We start from the raw sequence: 20,726 nt of genomic DNA on the forward strand, positions 1-20,726 counted from the left end.
CACTCACCTCAGCCTCCCAAAGGCGCGGGATTACAGGCTGAGCCACCAAGCCTGGCTGTGAAATATGTTTTAAAACATCTCTAATAAATGAGTATCCAGGTATTCTGGATTGATGACACTTGATTTTTTAGTATATGCCTTTCCCCAACATGAAGTAACAGGGTTTTTCATAAAGCATATCTTTAAAAGCTTAAAATAGGCCTTATGCCTGTATATTTAGAACTCAGTCAAAGGCAATGATAGCTAAGTTAGGTTTATTTCTAATGTGTTTTCTCCCAAATAGAAGGATATTAAAATCAATAGCCATGAGTAGAGCTATTGATTAATTTTCAAAAAGATATCCGAATAGGACATAATACATGCAAATAACACACATGGCTTTATCCTTTGCCATCCAAATATAAAGGTCTATTTGAAGGTCGGTGAAATTATATCCCCAGCATGCTTAGCTTAAATGAATTCAACAAAATCAGTTCAGCAAGAAAGGACAAAAAGGAAAATAACATTAAATTCCATGGGTAATTCTATAATCAATGATAAGGAGAGGACAATGGGAAAACAAAAAACAAAAAAAACACCCCAAAACCAAAGCAGGGCATGGGGCTAAGAGGGATAGGGGATGGGAAGACCCTGTGTGAAGGTCTCATTTGGCAAAGACTGGAATGAGGTGACACAGCAGTCGGCTGGGAGGATATCTGGGAGGAGGGCATTCCCGGCAGAGGGAACAGCAAGTGCTAAGGCCCTGTGTTTATTATACACTGAGCACTAGGAATTTTAAGGTTGAGTGTGACACAGAAAGAGAGAGAGGGGAAAAAAAGAACAAAGAACAAAGACAAGATAGTTTGGGACCACTACTCCATAGGAAGCAAATATAGTGCTCTGATAAAAAGCGAATGAAATGGAGCTATTTTCTAAAAAGGGCCACCAACTAGTGATTAATGATAAGATGATCAGAGTTACTGTTTTTTTCTCACCTGTTCCATTCCACTTTCATTATGGATTTTGGTTTTATCCTATGCATGGTTTAATACAATGTCCATGATGGCTTGAATCACTTAGGATACTGCCCTTGCCTTTGATTCTCATTGAGAGATGATGAGAAGGAATGTGATTTAGGGTAGGTTGTGTTGTTGTTATTGCTGGCTTTCATTTATTTAATAAACACTTCTTGTGAATAGGTAGAGGGGCTTGTGGAGACTACTTGAGAGCAAGCATCAGCAAAGGCTCTCTGAAGCTTCAGCATTCAACCAGGAAGATGGGAGTGAGCCAGCTGTGGGAGGGGACCAGAAGGCTCAAGGGGGAGGAAGCAGCAAGTGCCCTGCAGGGGAAGGGAGGTCAACACATTTAGGCCCAGAAAGAATTCCAGTGTGGCTGAAGCAGCATATGTGAGAGGGAACATGAGCTCAGGGCAGACTATAGAGGGACTAGTAAGTGAGAGTGAGCCTGGAGCTCGCGAGAGAGGGTTGGAATGGAAACACAATATTGTGTCTCAGCTGTAGACATGGAGTAGTCAGGGCCATCTGCAGGGAGGGGATTAGTCAAAAGACAGTGTGTGAGAAAAGGGGAGGGTCCATGACAGCCTTCAGGAATGGCCAGAGACTGGAGAAGTGAGAGAGCCTAGGGGAGGCCACATTTGAAGGAGGAGAAAGTGGGTAACACATCTAGAGCAGATGAGAGGCCAAGGAAGGTAAGGACTGAAAAATATCCACAAGGTTTAGTCACTGTGGCAAGAGTTGTTTTTAACTTCTCAGAAAAAAAATCAAAACAAAGGCCAAAAAGCATATGCCTTTCAGTCTGTTAAGAGATACACTCTCCTGATTTCCGATGTTGAAAGCTAAGAGAATAATATTCAGTTATTAGCATTTTCCAAGAGGATCATGTTTCACTCTCAGATCTTTAAAGAGAGACACTCCTGACTTGGGGGGGGGGGTGGTCAGTATATCTGTGAAGATATCTTTAAATTCAGAATCCTCTGGAATAATAACTCAACATCTTTAAATTCCAAGAAAATAATCTGGTGACTGGCTCCCTCACCTGGTTCCATCCTGTCCATCAAACCCATGACTTCTATCTACTTCCAAATAGGAATCCCCTTCACTTGTGAGTCTTTGTCCACACCACCATGCTACTAATGATGCATACTTCTTACTCTCTCTAGCTCAAGATATTTGCCCCCAATGTTCCTTCCGAGAAAGCTCCTCCTGTTATTTGTTATCAAGCCAGGTGCAGAGCACACGCTCGGTGCTACTCAGTAAGCTTGATGAGCTGTATTTAGGAAGCATAAAGAATCTTCCCTCTTCTCTCACTGTCCTGGCTGTTTCTATGCACAGTGATCCTGTTACTCTCAACACTTCTGTAGGTACTGCAATCAGACGCATAACATATCGGAGAATAAACAATACCTGGAAAAACACGTGTAAGGCCATGCTTAAAGATAATAGAAATACTTAACAAAACATTGCCTATTTAATCCGGACTAGGCTACATTATGAATATTTGCTAAATATAATATTTTAAACATAACACTAACATAATATGCATGTTATTTAAACCTGGGAAGCAAAAGCTAAAGAGAGGCAGTTATTCTTCGCCAAAGAAAAAACACTATGAAATCATATTCTTATATAGCAAAGGCAGCTCTTGTGATCAGAGTGCTAGAAAGGGTCAGTCAACAGAGCAGAGCTGTGTCCTGGCCACCTTTCTTTAAACTGGCAACTAAGTGGGTGATCTGAGTACGCGAATCCTTGCTACAGAGAACAGTCCTCTTTCTCTTGCTGGTGATACTGTTTTATTGTCAGAAACCAGGAAAGGCTTCAATGGAACACTTCTCTACTGCTATTTAGTCTCTGACTCTCAGAAGCAGAGGCTGATCATTCACTGTATACAAAGAGCACAGAAGGAGACCATGGCAACACGGGGTTCACCCACTAGCCATCCGACAGGCCAGGGACCTTCCTGAGCCCTCATTTTCTCATTCAGCCTGCTTAGTTCAGAAGGTTATTAAGAAAACTAAATGAGGTATTGGTTGAGAGTGTACTCATAAAGAGAGGCACAGGAGACATTCTAAGAGGATCTCTGAGAAATTTGAACTTCTTGGCAAAGAGAAAGGACTCGGGCTAAAATATGGATTATAGTTATACTTAAAACAATTAAGTATAGTTGAAATATACAACTTCAAAAAAATATATAGTCAACCATCAAGGCCACTGTACTCTAAATAGAAATGGAGGTACACCTGCAGTGTATATACAGAGCTTTTGGGAAAAAGCATTTTTAAAAGGGACTAGAGCCTTAAATTTGAATCCTGGCATCTGGACAAAAACAAGCAGAGGCCAAAATAACACCGCCAAAAAGCCTACAGACCATAAATACCTTTCCCCCTTATTACTCTAATTCAAAATAGCCTGGTAAGAGAGAAAGAAAAATTACATTTCCTCCTGAAAGCCTGGCCCCAATTAAAATTCTAAATGTCTCTTACACCAAGAGCACTGGTTTATTGGCAGATTATTAAGCCCTGGACCAATGTCACTCTGTTAGACCTGTATTAAAAACGTGGTTTATGTGGTACAGGGTCAGATCAGTAAAGAGCTGTTAGCAGATGACAGGTTTGATTACCGCTGGCTGCAGGCAAGACGTATGGATCCCTGAGGAACAGCAGCACGGGCTGGTGGGACAGTTTGCTGGAAAGGTCAAGAACAGGCATGTCAGCATCAGGGGACGACAGTAAACAGAAAACACTACAAACTAGCTTTGAGGGGATCAAACTGCTGTGCAGGGACATCTCAAGGTTTGTGTATCTAACGGTGAATAACAACAAACAGAGTTAGAGGAAACAAACCAACATGCGCTCATCTTCTAAGCATTTCCTTGTGGAATCTAAAGTACATACACAGTCTATATACTAAATCACTGCTGAAAAGTGCTTTCTTAAGAATCTTGTAATACAATTATTGATAGAACACTCTTATTACTTGTAGGAAACAATGTAGGGTTTTTATTGCTTCACTCCTAATTATAACTGGTGACTTCTGTCACTCCCTATCAAATGTTTACCATCTTAAACATCTCCTAACAAAGGTTTTCAAGAAAAACATAAGACATCGACACCATGGGTGATTAAACAGTTAACAAAACCACAGTCCTCGCCTTAGTCTGTACAACTCCTGATTGACTAGTATTTTTCTTACCTTGACTCTTCAGATTCTGTCTCATCAAAAGATCTAAAATTTTTGTAAAAGAAAGATAAAGAAAAGATCACATAAGCCAGACCAATGTTTATGTCAACAAAGGAAAAAATAACCAGTATTCTTGGAGCACTAAATTGGGAAACATTAAAAAAAAAAAAAGATGAGTTTTTACTGAACCACAGCATGGCTGATGCCTCACCCTAAGAAATCTTAGGACTAGAATATTCTTGAATTTCAATTTTCCTGATGATCACTTAAAAAGACTAAGGTTTTATTACTACTTTGGAGAAAAGAGTTCACTCACTGTCATTGCTAATGTGTCTTCTAAAAAACACATAAACATACAGGAAGCCTAGCCTCCCAGTAAAGGCATACAAGTCGGAACAGAACACACTGACAACACAGACTATGTGGTAAGTATAGTGTATAATTCTTGGAGTGGGGCTGGGATGGGGAAGAAGTGGTGAAATGTGGGCCTGAGTAAACAGAGCTAGTGAGGAGCTGTGAAGGTATTCACACCTCTCATCCAGAAGACAGGTGGGGTTTAACTTGACATTGGGTGTGGTCCACTAGATCACTTGTAATTAGTGTGGCTCCTTCAGGTGGGTCAGGAGGCAGTGAGAAAAGGGGTAAAACCAGCCAGTGCAGTGGCTCATGCCTATAATCCCAGCACTTTGGCAGGTCACGACAGAAGGATCACCTGAGCCCAGGAGTTCCAGACTAGCATAGGCAACATAGTGGGATCCCGTCTCTACAAAAAAATGGAAAAATTATCTAAGCATGGTGGCACGTGCCTGTAGTTCCAGCTACTTGGAAGGCTGAGGTGGAAGGATCACCTGATCCCAAGAGGTGGAAGCTGTGGTGAGCTGTGATTCCAGTCTTGGTGACAGAGTGAGGTCCTAACTAAAAAAAAAAAAAAAAAAAAAAAAAAAAATTAAATAAAAAGAAAAACAAAAGGAGTAAAACTCTCTCCTGCTTGGGTTTTCAGAGGGTTTGTGATGGGTTGCTTCTCTGTAAGTGGATTTACTATGCCAAGTTTGCTCCAGAAGACCTTCTAGGGGAAGCTAGCCCCAGTCATGTGCCCATGGCTGGGCAAGTGCCTTGTTTCAGAGTTCATTCTTCTGAGAGCTTTTCCCAATTGCTGGTAATATTAAACCTCTGGTACATAGGATTCAGATCTGCAGCCCCACCATTAGAGGTTTCTGAGGGGAGGCAGCCAGAAGGGTGGAGGAGAGGGGTCACTTTGGAAGGTCTGAGCTCTGCCAGCGTGGGAAAGGCAATAATTCCTGTGTCTCTGTTTGCTTAACTACAAAATGAGGGGAATTGAGTCAAACCAACTCCAAGGTCATTTGTAGCTTTAAAATTATATGACTATGTGCTCCAAGAAGATATGATTATTTGAGTATCCACAAATAAACAAATAAGTCCCTACACAGGCTACCTAGATTCATAATTCCCATCATGTAATATCACTCTATGTAACAGCATAATTTAAAAGGTCAATTCCTTAAGTCTAAACATGAGTTACTGAGCCTTGGCCATTTGGCCGGAAGACGGGGATGTGGACTTCAGACAAATTCCTTTGACCACAGGCAGGGGGCGAGCGAGTGCTGTCCCAAGCCAAACGAATGGGTGTGGCTGGTTGGCCCTTCTGGCACCACCCTGGGCTATTTGTTAGGCCAATCAGTTATTGAAGAGTAATTTAAAATACATGCCTAATAGGTCAACAATGACCCTTACCCACAACTTTCTGCCTTTGGTAGAGAGGGCAAGTGTCGCACGTTCAGGAAATCAAGAAACAGTTTGGGAAGCTCTTCATTTTCTAAAATGACAGCCTGTGAAACCAGAAAACGGAATTAGAAACTGAAGTGAAATTTGCTGGGTGATCAATCAAATGAACTATTTCAAAAAGTCATAACCGTCCATCAAAATTCTTACCAGCAACATTCTTCACAATCAGTATGAGGAGTGGTCCCCAGTTCACCCACCAGAATTCAGGCTGACACACATGCTGTGCGGGGCCAGGAAATGCTGCGTTTTACCTATTCTTTCCTTCAACCAGTACTGATACAGCATCTACTATATGCTAGATGCTGACGAGGTCACAGGGCCGTGAGGAACCAGGAAGATATGGTGCCTGCCTTCACGGAGGCGCTAGTCCAGAGTGAGTACTTCAAATCAAGGGAACATCAGTAATATTGCTAAGACATGTAAACCAAATTTTCCTTACTGAGCGATAAAGCAATCTGATGTGTGTATATGTGTACACACACACACACACACACACACACACACACACACACACACACACATTTTCATAGGAGATCTCTACTGTTTAGGAAATTCTATAAATGAGTTTTCTAACAGGAAGATTAAATCAAGACCCCTGAGCTATCACCTGTTTCGGCATTAGGATCAACTGACATTTATTGCCATTTGTACAACTCCACTTAAAGGGTCAGTAACAACCTTACTGCTAAGTGTAAATCAGAGTAGATGCTGAAAAAAAATCTACAGAGTTCTTCCATTTAGTGAGCTTTGCTAAATAGCTGGTATAATGGCATAACCATGTCAGTTCTCAGATCCAAAATATGAAATTTCAGGGAGAAATCTGATGGAAAACTACAGAATACATTTTCATATCTGTGTATTTTTAAAAGTCAGCCAGGGAGTGTGAACTGAGTGTACATTTCCATCCTCTCCCATTCCCTTTTTTCCCCAAGATCACAGGAGAAAAGCATTAAGGATTATGTAATAAACGCCAGCATCAATATAACTATTCTTAAGCCTCATTTTGTATAACTTGCCATGGGTAAGTTTTGCCCAGTAAGCACATGTAAGAACAGTGAGAACTGATGGTGAAATACCACTCAAATAGCTGATCAGGAACACAAGGTGGTGCATAAGATACACAACAGGAGACAAAATTAAGGTCACATTATGTGTATCTTGTATACACATAGTTCTATATAACATCTTGTTTGTAGCCATAATTTACATACTGAGTTACCCCATTTCTTGCCAGGTTTTGGAATACTGTTATCCCATGCAGGGCATAGAAATGGGGTGGGTGACTGAGTTGCTGGTGTCGTAGGTCCCCTCTGTCCTACACTAGTGTACAGCTCCTTGCCGTTCAATCCTGGAGAAGGATTGTCTGGACAGCCAACTCTATCAGGGGCTGCAACCATTCCCGACAGTCCACTGTACCCATTGAAGCTTACGGAATAAAAGAAGGAGAGTGGCAGGGAGCGGTGGCGCATGCCTATAATGGGAGGCCAAGGTGGGCAGACTGCCTGAGCCCAGGAGTTTGAGATCAGCCAGGGCAAAACAGCAAAGCCTAGTCTCTACAAAAAATAAAAAGAAGAAAAGTGTTTGGGGGGCTATATTTCATTCATTAAATAAATATTTACTGGGTATCTATTATGTCACACCCTGGGATACAGTGGTAAATATTAGGGGTCCAGTGGAGTGTAAGCAGGTGGAGAAAAGTAGTGATGAACAAGTAAACACACACAAAAACAGCAACTTAAACCTGCCTTAGAATAGAGACTTAGAATCCAAATACTGAACCTCTCTTTAAGGGTTTTTACATCCATCCATCCACCCAACTATTCATCTGTGGGTACATGTATATACTGCTTATTCTTTTCCTGATTACAAAAATACAAAAATGAAAAGTTTAGAAAATAAGGAGGAAAAAATTCTCTTCCCAGAGGCATAATTTCATTACAATTTCAGTTGAATTTTCTTAAGTCATTTCACTTTCACCTCAATTTTTACTTACCAAAGGAAAGTCTGCGGGTGCCCAAAGGTCATTGTTTCACTGCCTAGAACTCAGAAAGTTCTAGGAATCATCACACATATAAAAATCCAAGGTATTTTGGTTGTGATACAAGTTTCAATGATTACCAAGTTTTTTCTAGACATCTATTTAAGAAGATGATAAAATATTTATTTGAATAATAAAGCTGAATGTTGTAACAAATACAGACCGGTTTCCCCCAGGCAATGGTTTTAATTATCTGTATAAGTGGTAGCTTTCAGATTTTAAAAAAAATGGGGAGAGTATAACATTCTTATCTCCACCCCCACCTTCTTAAAATAAATTAAATCAATAACAAGTATGGGACACTTTTAATGACCTGAACTACTTAATTTCCAGGATCTTTAGACATGTCATCCATCACTGCAGTATGGAGGAAGACATCTCTTCAGTGTTCAGGGGGTTACTTTGGTTTTATTAATGCAAGATTTAGGGAATTTTAACAAGGTGAATTGTTTATTTGCCTTGACAGATTGGCTTACAATGCACTGGCTACGTCTACAGCATGATCATTAATGACAAAAGACAGGCAAAAAGCTGTTTACACTGCAACAGAGGGATGGGAATTAATCCTGCTCAGCCTCCCCAAACAGAGTTCTCTAAATAGATGACGGCATTGTTTTAGGTAAGATATGCTGGCAAAAAAGGAGTATAGAAAAATCCAGAAATCAGTGAGCATTTCTTTTGTTAAATTTTCACTGAATATTTCCAAATAATATTTTCCATAAAACAATGACTGATATACACTTTAGGATTGACTGCTATAAAGAAGGCAGTATTGGCAGGTTAGCTAAGCATTCAGTTATATGGGCAGGAATATTTCCTAAACGCTGTAAAAAAAAAAAAAGCTTGTAAGAAAAGAATACTTCAGTCCAGAGATGAAGTATAATCTATCAGAATTTACCTAAATTAGTATATTATCTATAAGTGAAATGGCTGTCATTAATTAGGACTAAGAGTCAAAAGAGGAATTCATTTAGTTCAATGAGCTGATTTTCAGTTCATAAACACATGATCTCATTCATGAAAAACTGAAAAGTAAAGTGGGGCCTCATAGCCGTTCCTTTTCCATCTCCTTCAGTTTCTTGAAGAGCAGTGTTCACAGGCAACCACCCCTTCTGGAAGCCACACCCAGGTCATCTCATATACTCGGAGCACTAGTCTGTTTTAAATCACTCACCTTTACTCAATGAGTAAGTTCTTAATTTTTAAAAAAATTATCTTTTTGAAGATCATATCCTATTTTCCCATTGTTTTGGACTGCTTATCTTTATTTTTGAATAATCTCCAGTGGCTAATCATTTTCATTCTTTAGAAAGGCAATGTGGATTAGAAAGCATGTGGGCTTTAGAGCAAGACCTGGGTTCGAATCCTTCATCTGTCTACTGGATTGTTGTGAGATTAAATGAGACATTGCCAAGAGTCTCTGACACATACTTACGTAATGGATGTTCATTCTCCTTCCTAGTTGAGTATTTTTATCAATTCCCAACAACCTACTTTATCTGTTTTGGAAGTTTGGAATATTGTCCATCTAACAAACAGAGCTTCTTAGCCCTCTATAATTCAGGGATCTTTTTGAAAATCAAATAAGAGGCTGGGTGCAGTGGTTCACACCTGTAATCTCAGCACTTTGGAAGGCAGAGGCGAGAGGATTGCCTGAGCCCAGGGGTTCGAGATCAGCCCGGGCAACATGGTGAGACCTTGTCTCTACAGTAAATCAAAATATTAGCCGGGCATGGTGGTGAGCACCTGTAGTTCCAACTACTTGGAAGGCTGAAGTGGAAGGATCACCTGAGCCCAGCAGGTCAAAACTACGGTAGCCATGCCACTATACTGCAGCCTGGGCAACAAAGTGAGATTCTGACTAAAAAAAAAAAAAAAAAATTCTGATAAGAGCTGAGTATCCTGTTTGCTGGAAAACACACACATATATAATTGTGCTTTCAGTGGCAGGAGGTTCACAGACCCCTGCCGGCCCAGCCAAGGACAGCTGCCTTTAGCTCAGATGGGCATTGTCACTGCTGAACCCTCTTTTCTTTGGCCCAGAGCCTGATATGTGCGGGATGTGCTATATGCCAGCTCCTCAAAGGACATGCTAGCCTTTCAGTTTTTTACCTCTTTGTCAATAGAACCCTGCTGAAGGGTGTGCTGTCTTGCAATCAGAATTCATCAATGCCTTCAGCTCTGGGCTGCAGTTGAAAATATTTGTCTGGCAGTGAAGTTACTGTGGTAAAGGAGTCTCTCTCTCTTTTTTTTTTCTGAATCAGGATCTCACTCTGTCGCCCAGGCTGGAGTACAGTGGCACAATCACAGCTCACTGCAGCCTCAAACTCCTGAGCTCAGGTAATTCTACCACCTCAACCTCCACAGTAGCTGAAACTACAGGTGTGCAACATCATGCCTGGCTAATTTTTTAATTTTTTATAGAGATGAGGTGTCTCACTATGTTGCCCAGGCTGGTTTTGAACTCCTGGGCTCAGGCAATCCTTCTGCCTTGGCCTCCCAAAGTACTGGGATTACAGATGTGAGCCATCGTACTTGCCCAAGGAGTATTTCTGATAGACCAAAATCTACTCCTCACCAATTCAGGAGAGTACTTCACATTAACGACTTCTGTGCAATATCACTCTAAAATGCAACATCAGTGGTGTGGAGAGTTTCTGACGTTAACAAAACGTTTAGGAAGATATGATTTTCAACTCTTGCTGCTAGGTCAGAGTTCAGCTGGTGAAGCACTAGTATGCTTCACCTGTGACGAGAGGGGCACTTTGAACTGAGGGGTAGTGATGGGTCCCAGGCCCAGTGCTATCTAACTGACCACCTAATGACCCTGGTGGTAGAGTTCTCACACTGCTCATCTCATTCTTGGATGCAAGTTGGCAGGCATCCTGGCAACTAATTTATGCAGTAAAATACCAGAATGCAAAATGAACGTGACAAGTTGGAGAAAAGGCTAGAAATAAACCCCACCAAATTTTACAGGCACACACACACTGAGTGAAATGCCATAAGAGGCAGAATTAATTACCCAGACGCAAGATGGAGAGTGGCTGTTTACATACAAGCGTTGTGGGTCTCAAGTGATAGGAAAGCAAGAAGCTCTGCTTCTCTGTAAGGTGTCAGATGAGTGGAACAATCTCTCACTCCAATAATGCAACATTACCAAGCCCCACCCCCACAAAAAGGGAAATAAGAATAAACCTAAGAAGAGCTAGAGGCAAACAATGAAAATACCCGAAGCCGGGCTCGGTGGCTCAGCCTGTAATCCCGCACCTTTGGGAGGCTGAGGTGAGTGGATTGCCTGAGCCCACGGGTTCGAGACCCGCCTGGGCAACTTGGCGAGATTTCATCTCTACAATAAATCAAAAATGAGCTGGGCGTGGTAGTGCACGCCTGTAGTTCCAGCTACTCGGAAGGCTGAGGTGGAAGGATCGCCGGAGCCCAGCAGGTCGAGGCTGCGGTGGCTGGGAGTGGCCACTGCACTCCAGTCTGGGTGACAGAGTGAGAGTCCAACTCAAGAAAAATAAAAAAAGAAAATACTCGAAAGATTTCAAGAGTTTTCATAAGAAGAGGTCATCCAACAGTGGGTACCAAGCAAGGAATGAGGCAGTGGAGGGCCAAGGGGATCTTGAAATTAACTAACCGTTCTGTTAAGGAGGGTGGCCGCTGTTTATCCAGCATTTTCAAAGCTGCTGGAACAAATAGAAAGTAGTGTCAAAACCAGCAAGGATGGAGTCTATCTCTAATGGAAGCCTGTGCAATAAAACTAGCAAAAGTGATCCATGTACCGGAAGAGTGGGCTCTTTAATACATGGACAGATTGGAGATGTTACAGGATTAACAGAAAAATGCACTGAAGAAGTGTGCATGCCCCCATATCTTTAAAATAAAAAGAAATAAATAAAAATTTTAAAAGAAACATGCATGCAATTTATTACTTAAGGATATATGTAGACTAAAAATCAGGTTATTATTAAGATGCCCACAGAATATGGGGTTCAATCAAAGAACTGTAACAAGTGTGCAATATACTACTTGACCTACTTTGATAACACTACATTAAACTGTGATAAACACTGAAACTAGGCAATTGAGTGTACTTCGTAAGAAACAAAAAAATTATTTTTCTTTATACAATGTTACTTTCATAAAAATAAATGACTCTTCTTAAAATAGATGAGATTATTTCTTCAGAAACCTCACTCTAATAGAGGAATGGAAAAAATCTCATACTCTATGAAAGCACTTCCAAAAAAATTGCCTGAATAGGGCAGAAAAACAACAGCACTGCCACCAGCAGCCCCTGTAAGCTCAATGTTTACTCCAGGAGAAATGTCTTTTTTATTGAAAAGGTGCAATTATCATCATGTAACACAAATCACAAAATCCCAATTTTTCTACCTTATCAGCTTTATAAAATCATGTTCCCAAAGGATACCATTGATTAGTTGCACATGTTCTTTCTGTGACATCCCAAATACTTAATTGTCAGTTATCTTTTCTTCTTCAGTAAGTAAAATGTAGTCACAAAATTACAGAGGGACTTGTTCTGCCTTAACCTTCGCGAGATGCCATCATGCAGTGGAAAACACTGGTAAAATATCACAGGATAACGCTGTCCGACAAGGGAGACATATAAACACTGTAATGATTTCCCACGAGTTTCCATTTTAGAAAATTGTCACTAAGGCGAGCATAAACGGTGACACATCTCCACTGAGGACACGGTGAAATCGAACGCTGGCATTCTAGTTAGGTCCAAACCTACCCAGCAGCCAATTATAACAGGAATGGAACATCTTGTTGAAAACTTGGACAAGACCACTTCGCTAACCTTCCAAGATCACTGCACAAAGCTGTGTTGTTTTCGCTGATTTGATCCTTTTGTCCCCTTTTCAAAACATTAAACACACACACACACACACACACACACACACACTTCTTCCCATTGTCTATCAAGGTTGTTATAAACTGTAGAGATCCTCTATGTCACAAAAGCCAGGGTACTGAACTAAGTCAGGAAGTTTACAAGAGTCCTTTAAGCCCTTTCCCCATTCCATCTAGCTTGGTTTGAAATGTCCGATTGTTAGGGTGAAATAGTTCACCACGACAGTTTTTCCTCTCTTCACCAGGAAAGATGCTTCATACTATATTACTCAGAGGTGCAGCTAAGAACAGGGAGGGAGAAAAATCAATACCTCCTCACTGCAGTAAGTGGGCCGCAGTGTCACTGTCCTCTGGGACCCAAACCTACAAGCTCAAGGAGGCTTTGCAGTCCTCAGGCTTCTACTCACCACTTCCCTGCACTTGGTCACAATTTCACAAAATGAGCCACAGTCAGGTTAACAAGGAATACTTTTTTTTTAAAAGCCAGCCAGTAAACAGATCTAGGAAGGATTGTGACCACATGAAAAATAAAAATGAAATGTGTTTCTGAAGAACCCACTGCACCATGCATCCTTCTTTTTGCATGTGACACTATTCCCAAGACATATCTACCTTGTGCCTTGGTAAAAACTGCACTACTCAAAGAATTCAAATAGACGTCTGCTATGATTTCACATGTCTTTACACATGTGAAGATTTCTTTGTAAGAAGTCCAAGGACCTGCATTAAAAGCTGAATTGCTTAAAAGGGCCTATTTAAAACAGAAAAGAATGTGTGCAAAGAAAGAATATAATTTGTTTTAAGAAGATTTGAAAAAAACAAGTATCATTTCTGATAATGTGGCTAACAGGACAAGACTAACCATGGAGGAAAAAAACTGGAGAATCAATTACCTTTGAAGATATATATATTTTTTGAGTTGGAGTCTCACTCTGTTGTCCAGACTGGAGTGCAGTGGCCGCTCCCGGCCACCGCAGCCTCGACCTGCTGGGCTCCGGCGATCCTTCCGCCTCAGCCTTCCGAGAAGCTGGAATTACCGGCGCACGCTACCACGCCCGGCTGATTTTTTGATTTATTGTAGAGATGAGGTCTCGTTGCCCAGGCGGGTCTCGAACCCGCGGACTCAGGAAATCCACTCACCTCAGCCACCCAAAGGTGCAGGATTACAGGCTGAGCCACCGAGCCCGGCTTGAAGATATTTTAATATTAAAACTTATGCTCTGTATTTTTCTAGAATATTAATTCATATAAAAATATTTATTTAGCATCTACTAAGTACAAACATGTTGCTGGGAACACGATGGTTACCCAAACATATAGGGCCCTGCCTTCCTGGGGCTTACAGTCTAGCAGAAAAGATGAATGCTGTTCAAATAATCATGGTAATGAATGTAAAACTACAAACTGAATCAGTACCTTCAAGGGTAGTAGCTAGTTTCCTTGATCATAACTAACAAAACACCCTTCTTAACCTGTGGGGTGAAGGAAAGCTTCCCTGGGGAAGTGACCATTGAGCTGGGAGTTGAATGAACTAATTAGGACAATGGATGTAGGATAATCCAAACACAAAGCACTGTTTGTCCAAAGGTCAGTGGGAAGGTAGGAGTATGACACTCGAAAAAATGAAAGAAGGTCAGAAAAAATAATGAAGCCAGTCGAGCAATAATAAAATAGGAGAACCTGAGTTGGAAAGGTTGGGCAGGGCTTCTGGATCATGTGCAGGAATGTTTTTTCTCCTCTGTGTATTTGGGGGGCCATCAAGAGACCTTACAAGGGAGGGTGGTCAATGGAGTCTGTAGACACGCTTGACACTATCTGATCTGTATTTTGACTATAACTGGAACAGCAGTAGCGCTCCTCAGATCCAGTGACTGTGTATTAAATCCTCTCTGTGGCTGTCTCTAAACTGCTTCTTAACCAACCCATTAAGCTAATTTTAATGACTATATTGTCATTTTCCTTCCTTTTTTTTTTTTTTTTTTTTTTGAGTTGGAGTCTCACTCTGTCACCCAGACTGGAGTGCAGCGGCCGCTCCCGGCCACCACAGCCTCGACCTGCAGGGCCCCGGCGATCCTCCCACCTCAGCCTTCCGAGTAGCTGGAACTACAGGCACACGCTACCACGCCCGGCTCATTTTTGATTTATGGTAGAGATGTGGTCTCGCCAAGTTGCCCAGGCGGGTCACCAACTCCCGGGCTCAGGCAATCTTCTCATCTCAGCCTCCCAAAGGCACGGGATTACAGGCTGAGCCACCGAGCCCAGCCCTTCCTTTTTTTTTTTTTGAGTTGGGGTCTCACTCTGTTATCCAGGCTGGAGTGCAGTGACATGATCACAGCTCACTGTAGCTTCAAATCCCCTGGCCTCAAGCAATCCTTCCACCTCAACCGCTCAAATAGCAGGTGCACGCCACCACGTCCAACTAACTGAGCCTAGGCTGGTCCCAAACTCCTGGGTTCAAGCAATCCTCCCGCCTCAGAGGCTAAGGTGGAAGGATTGTCTGAGCCCAGGAGATGGAAGTTGCAGTGATCTGTGATCATGCCACTGCACTCCAGTCCGGGAGACAGAGTAAGACCCCAACTCAAAAATATATATATGTGGCAATTTTCATGTGGTTTATAACAACAATACCATTTACTTAATATCTACTCTGTGCCATGCTCTTTATTTTATTTAATTTTCATAATATCATGGAACATTATCATTATCTAAATTCTACGTATGAGGAATTTGGGGCTCAGCAAGGTTAAGCCAACTGTGCAAAGTTTCTTAGAAGGTAGAAGGATAGTTGGGATTGGAATCCACGTCTCTCTAGTTCTAAAACTACTATTCAAATGACATATGGATTCACTTTGCCACTCATTCATTTACCAAATATTTATTGACATTTACTGCATGCTCAACAGTACACTATGCTATACAGTTTAGTTCTTTTCTTTTTTAAATTTTATATGAATCTGTCATCTTTCCCAATATATATTTTTCTCTTATATTTATAAACTTCATTTATTCCACAGATAAATTTAAAGAAGTCATTGAAATTGAATCCTCTAAAATATATTCTTTATTTTCCTTGTATTTTAAATGCATCTTAATATCTCTACTAATTCTTATAAATATTTAAAGACTTCTAGACAAATAAAGTCAACAAATTTCATTAATCTCTCCTCTATATTAAAAAAAATAAACTAAAAACAAAAGCATAAATAAAAGGATCTGGTCTCATAACACTTTAAAGTCTTCTGACCAGCACAATTGTTTTCAATGAATGACTAGGTATAATAACTTAAAGTCACATAGTGTATATATTTTATCCTTAAATTACCAACTGTGTATTAAATAAAAATGTGCCTCAATTATACATTATAGATAATGCCAGAATTTATGAGGCACTTTCTTGAAGATCTAATAGGAAAGAAGACCAAACAAAAAGTTAAAAAGCAATGATAAAGTAGCCACTGACCTATAAGTCACGCCTTAGGTAAGGGGACTAGGGTATTTGAATATTAGTACATTTCAACAAATCAAAACTGATTTAGTAACTCAAATAATGTGGCAAAGCACTAAACTAAATACAAATTATAGAATATGCTTATGGAAGTGGTGTCTTATTACTTTAAAGAAGAAATAATCATCAGAACTAAGCTTGTAAGATGTTGCCTAGAGATAGCCCCAGAGACTGGTTTTTAATGAAAGATTTACAATCAGTATAGCCTATGCATGTTGATGAATTGATGTTTTTAAAAGTATTTAAGGTCAGGCGCAGTGGCTCACACCTATTATCCCAGCACTCTGGGAGGCCGAGGTGAGAGGATTGCCTGAGCCGACGGGTTTGAGACCAGCCTGGGCAACTTGACAAGACTTCATCTCTACAATAAATCAAAAAACTAGCTGGGCATGGTGGCGTGTGCCTGTAGTTCCAGCTACTTGGAAGGCTGAGGTGGAAGGATCGCCTAAGTTCAAAAGGTCGAGGCTGCTGTGGCCATGAGCGTGTCACTGCACTCCAGCCTGGGTGACAGAGTGAGACTCCCACTAATAACAATAATAATAATAAAATAAATAAATAAATAAAAGTATTTAAAGTGCTTAAAAACAATTTGCTCTCTCAGGTCCCTTCAACATCCTCCCAACTATCCCTGGTTTATTTAGCATTCTCTCTCTTCACACACATGGTACACTTTGACCCAGCCCCTGCACAGCTGAGTTTCAAGTGGTATAGACTAGATCGATGTGGCCTTCCTAGGTATACAACACATTCTTACTTTACTATAGTTAAGATATAGTACACTGGGCTACTATCATTTTTTAAATGAAGATCTTCAATACCTTTTTTTTTTGAGTTGGAGTCTCGCTCTGTTGCCCAGACTGGAGTGCAGTGGCTGCTCCCGGCCACCGCAGCCTCGACTTGCTGGGCTCCAGCGATCCTTCCGCCTCAGCCTTTCGAGTAGCTGGAATGACAGGCATGCGCTACCATGCCCGGCTGATTTTTTTTTTATTTATTGTAGAGATGAGGTCTCGCTGCCCAGGCAGGTCTCAAACCCGCGGGCTCAGGCAATCCACTCACCTCAGCCTCCCAAAGGCGTGGGATTACAGGCTGAGCCACAGAGCCCGGCTTCAATACCATTTTATATTTGTCCAGTTATAACACTGCATCACCTGTTTAAACACTACAGAAGTGCAATGAGTGTCTGACATGAATTCAGAAACCCTCAATGAGCAAAGCCCAAAGCACACAGTACTTAGTGGAAACAGATTAGGAAATGGCTAGAGAGTGTGACAACAGACTTATTTCAAGATGCGTTGCTACTCTTTAGAGAAACAATACAAAGTGTTCCTTGTAGAGATGGCTCATAGGTCTTAAAATTAGAAACAAATCTATAATGAGAGGCAGGAGGAGGCACTTGGCTGCAACAAAAAATGCAGTTAATTATATTGTTCACATAAAACACACAGGCAGGTAATAGTAGTCTAAAGGGACTCCACCAAGGGAGACAGGACACAGTGGCAAGAAAGATGAGAATATAGGTCTATACACACATGGCTGGTAAGTCTAAGTTGGAACCTGCTGAGAACATATCTACTCTAACCCTTTCTCCAAATCTAACACTGAAGTAAGTCCTCCCATAACTCTGAGTTAGATTACAGATAATTATTCAGAGACCTGTACAAAACAATGAACAGGGGCTCTAATCTGGGAGTCTTCCAGATTATGTTAGCCTTTTTCTGATAGGCTCCCAGGTATCCCCAGGAAGTAGGAACAGAACGATGCTCCACGCTTGAGCACAAACACCGAGATTCGCTGCCTGCTGTCTGCCACTGAAGGTGTGACACAGACTGCCAGCTGTCTACCCAAGATCCAGTCTCCCCTTCCCCCTTACTAATGGAACATCAACTCTTTGGGGGTGTATGGTAAGTTGCCAAGCTAAAAAGAGCAAAGAACAGTAAGAAAACACCATGAAAATAATACAAACTGCCCTGCTCTCCTTGCAACATAACCCATCATAACCCACTTCCCACAACACTGTTCTTTGGCATATGACACAAATCTAGCCAATAAGATATCAGTGGAAGTCTTTGGATGTAAAAGGTCCAAAAACTTTCTTAAAGTGAACAGGCTCCACTGGCTCTTGTTGTTTTGCTTGTCCTCCACCCCTTTCCTTCTTCCTCTTGCCTAGAACATGGGCATGCAAGATCTTTCAACTTAGCTGTCATCTTGTAGTTATGAGGAAAAGACCAAAAGAATCAAAGAGATCCCATCTCTGATCATCTTGAGTCAGTGAACTAAAACCGGCAGTTACCTACCACTGTACTTCTCAATGCTTGAGAAAGATAAACCTCAAACCTAATAAAGTCTTTGTATTAGGTTGTTGCCTGGGTAGAACACAAATCCCTACTGACACAGACCTCTTGCCTCTGCAGATTGTAAAGCTCTGTTTGTGGCCCATAGAACAGAGTACTGAGTAGAATACTTTTGTAAAAAGAGAGCGAGAAGGCCGAGCTAGGCAGTAGCTCACGCCTGTAATCCCAACACTTTGGGAGCTGAGGCGGGAAGACTGTTTGAGCCCAGGAGTTCAAGACCAGTCTGAGCAACAGAGGGAGACCTCATCTCTACAAAAAATAAAAATAAAAAACTAGTGGGGGGCGGGGGGGAGGACAGGAGGCGAGGGGAAAAAAAATTAGCTGGGCATGGTGGCGTGTACCTGTAGTCCCAGCTACCCTGGAGACTGAGGTGGGAGGATTGCTTGAGCTTAAGAGGTCAAGGTTGCAGTGAGCCATGATCGTGCCACTACACTTCAACCTGGGCAACAGAGTGAGACCTGGCAGGGGGAAGGGAAGAGGGAGAGAAAGAAAAACAACTCTGATATTTTATTTTTCATTTACTATCTTAGTACTAGGGTAGAATACTTGGGGAAAAAAAGAAAAAATAATCCTGATATTTGCTAGTGTTATTTTAGTACTTTAAAAAAATCCATAGCACAAAGAATAGACTGTGAAAATGAAAAAGCATTTAGGTTCACACATACATTACATGGTCTATAAAAAGCAAGAAAAGGACTAATATACTAAAAACTTGTATATTTAACTCACTAGGTACCAAAATCACATATTATAGGACAGCAAAGAAATCAAGCATATAGGCATTGAGATGAGACTAAACAAAGAAAAATGTAAGTTGATTACCTAGAAAAATATTCTCCCAAATTGGGTTTTTTAAACAAATCATAGTCAGTATCCCTCTGGGTGTTTCATTAAACTTACTTTACAGAGGATTGTCCAAATCACTGTAGAATGAACCATAGGGACTAATTTAGCAATGGTTGGTGGAAGAAAACAATTCTACTTTGACAAGTCTTTCAAATCAAATTTTATGATTTTTTAACAGTTTTCTATTAAGAACAATTAAAAGGAGATAGCAAGGATTTACACTAATATTCTAGAAAGCTAAAATGGCTGAGTACATCTTTAAGCATAATTTTTATATTCTGAAGATCTTAGCTAAGTTTGCAGGAGATAAACTATTATTGTTATTATTATTATCATTATTGAGTTGGAATCTCACTCTGTCGCTCAGGCTGGAGTACAATGGTACGCTCACAGCCACCCCAGTGTCAACCTGCTGGGCTCAGGTGATCCTTCCGCCTCAGCCTTCCAAGTAGCCAGAACTACAGTGCGCGCTACCACACCCGGCTAAATTTTTTTGATTTATTGTAGAGACAAGGTCTCGTCAAATTGCTCGGGCTGGTCTCGAACCCGCAGGCTCAGGCAATCCACTCTCCTTGGCCACCTAAAGTGCTGGGATTACAGACTGAGACACTGAGTCTGGCCTACTATTATTATTTTTTAAGAAGAACCTGGAAGATGTGCCTCTAGTGTATCAAGAAAACATTTTTTAATTCTTTTCTCTTCCCTGCCTATGGCTATCCCTGGAAAGACAGCTCACTGAGGAGTCAGACATCACTGAAGCTGACCAGAGGTTCAGGAGATACACAAAGGTGCCACCAACTACAATGGAGAAACCGGCGCCCTGCAATCTAGACAGCTTGTGAGGCTACACACTAATTACTCTAGTGAGCCAGACAAACCATATGTGGCAGTGGTTTACTCTGTCACCCTTACCCCCATCCTGTCCCAACTGTGTCCCAGAAAGGAGGCCAGGGGTACCCAGGATTACCTGACAGGCATGCTCCTTTTTCCTGCCAAGCATTTCTCTTTAACTTTTCCCAAAGTTCTGGGTGTGATCACATGGGACAGCCAATGATCAACTGAAATGACAACTATGATTTTAAAGTTATGGAGAAGTGATAGGAGGTACACTTTTTTTTTTTTTT

At 41.2% G+C, this 20,726-nt stretch overlaps 1 protein-coding gene across 1 annotated transcript in view; it reads right to left on the reverse strand.

Annotated features, from left to right (window-relative positions):
• Positions 1 to 20,726, reverse strand: part of SNX24 (sorting nexin 24) — a 178,005-nt gene that overhangs the window by 3,481 nt on the left and 153,798 nt on the right. Inside the window, exons 4-6 of the mRNA XM_021706531.1 lie at positions 5,928 to 6,022; positions 4,188 to 4,220; positions 3,616 to 3,680 (exon numbers count right to left, since the gene is read on the reverse strand). Of these exons, the coding sequence (XP_021562206.1) occupies positions 3,616 to 3,680; positions 4,188 to 4,220; positions 5,928 to 6,022 (193 nt within the window). The remainder of the gene's footprint in view (positions 1 to 3,615; positions 3,681 to 4,187; positions 4,221 to 5,927; positions 6,023 to 20,726) is intronic.

This window comes from Carlito syrichta, unplaced genomic scaffold (genome assembly GCF_000164805.1).
Source record: "Carlito syrichta isolate Samal-C Ts95f unplaced genomic scaffold, Tarsius_syrichta-2.0.1 Scaffold315711, whole genome shotgun sequence".
Taxonomy (NCBI): domain Eukaryota; kingdom Metazoa; phylum Chordata; class Mammalia; order Primates; family Tarsiidae; genus Carlito; species Carlito syrichta.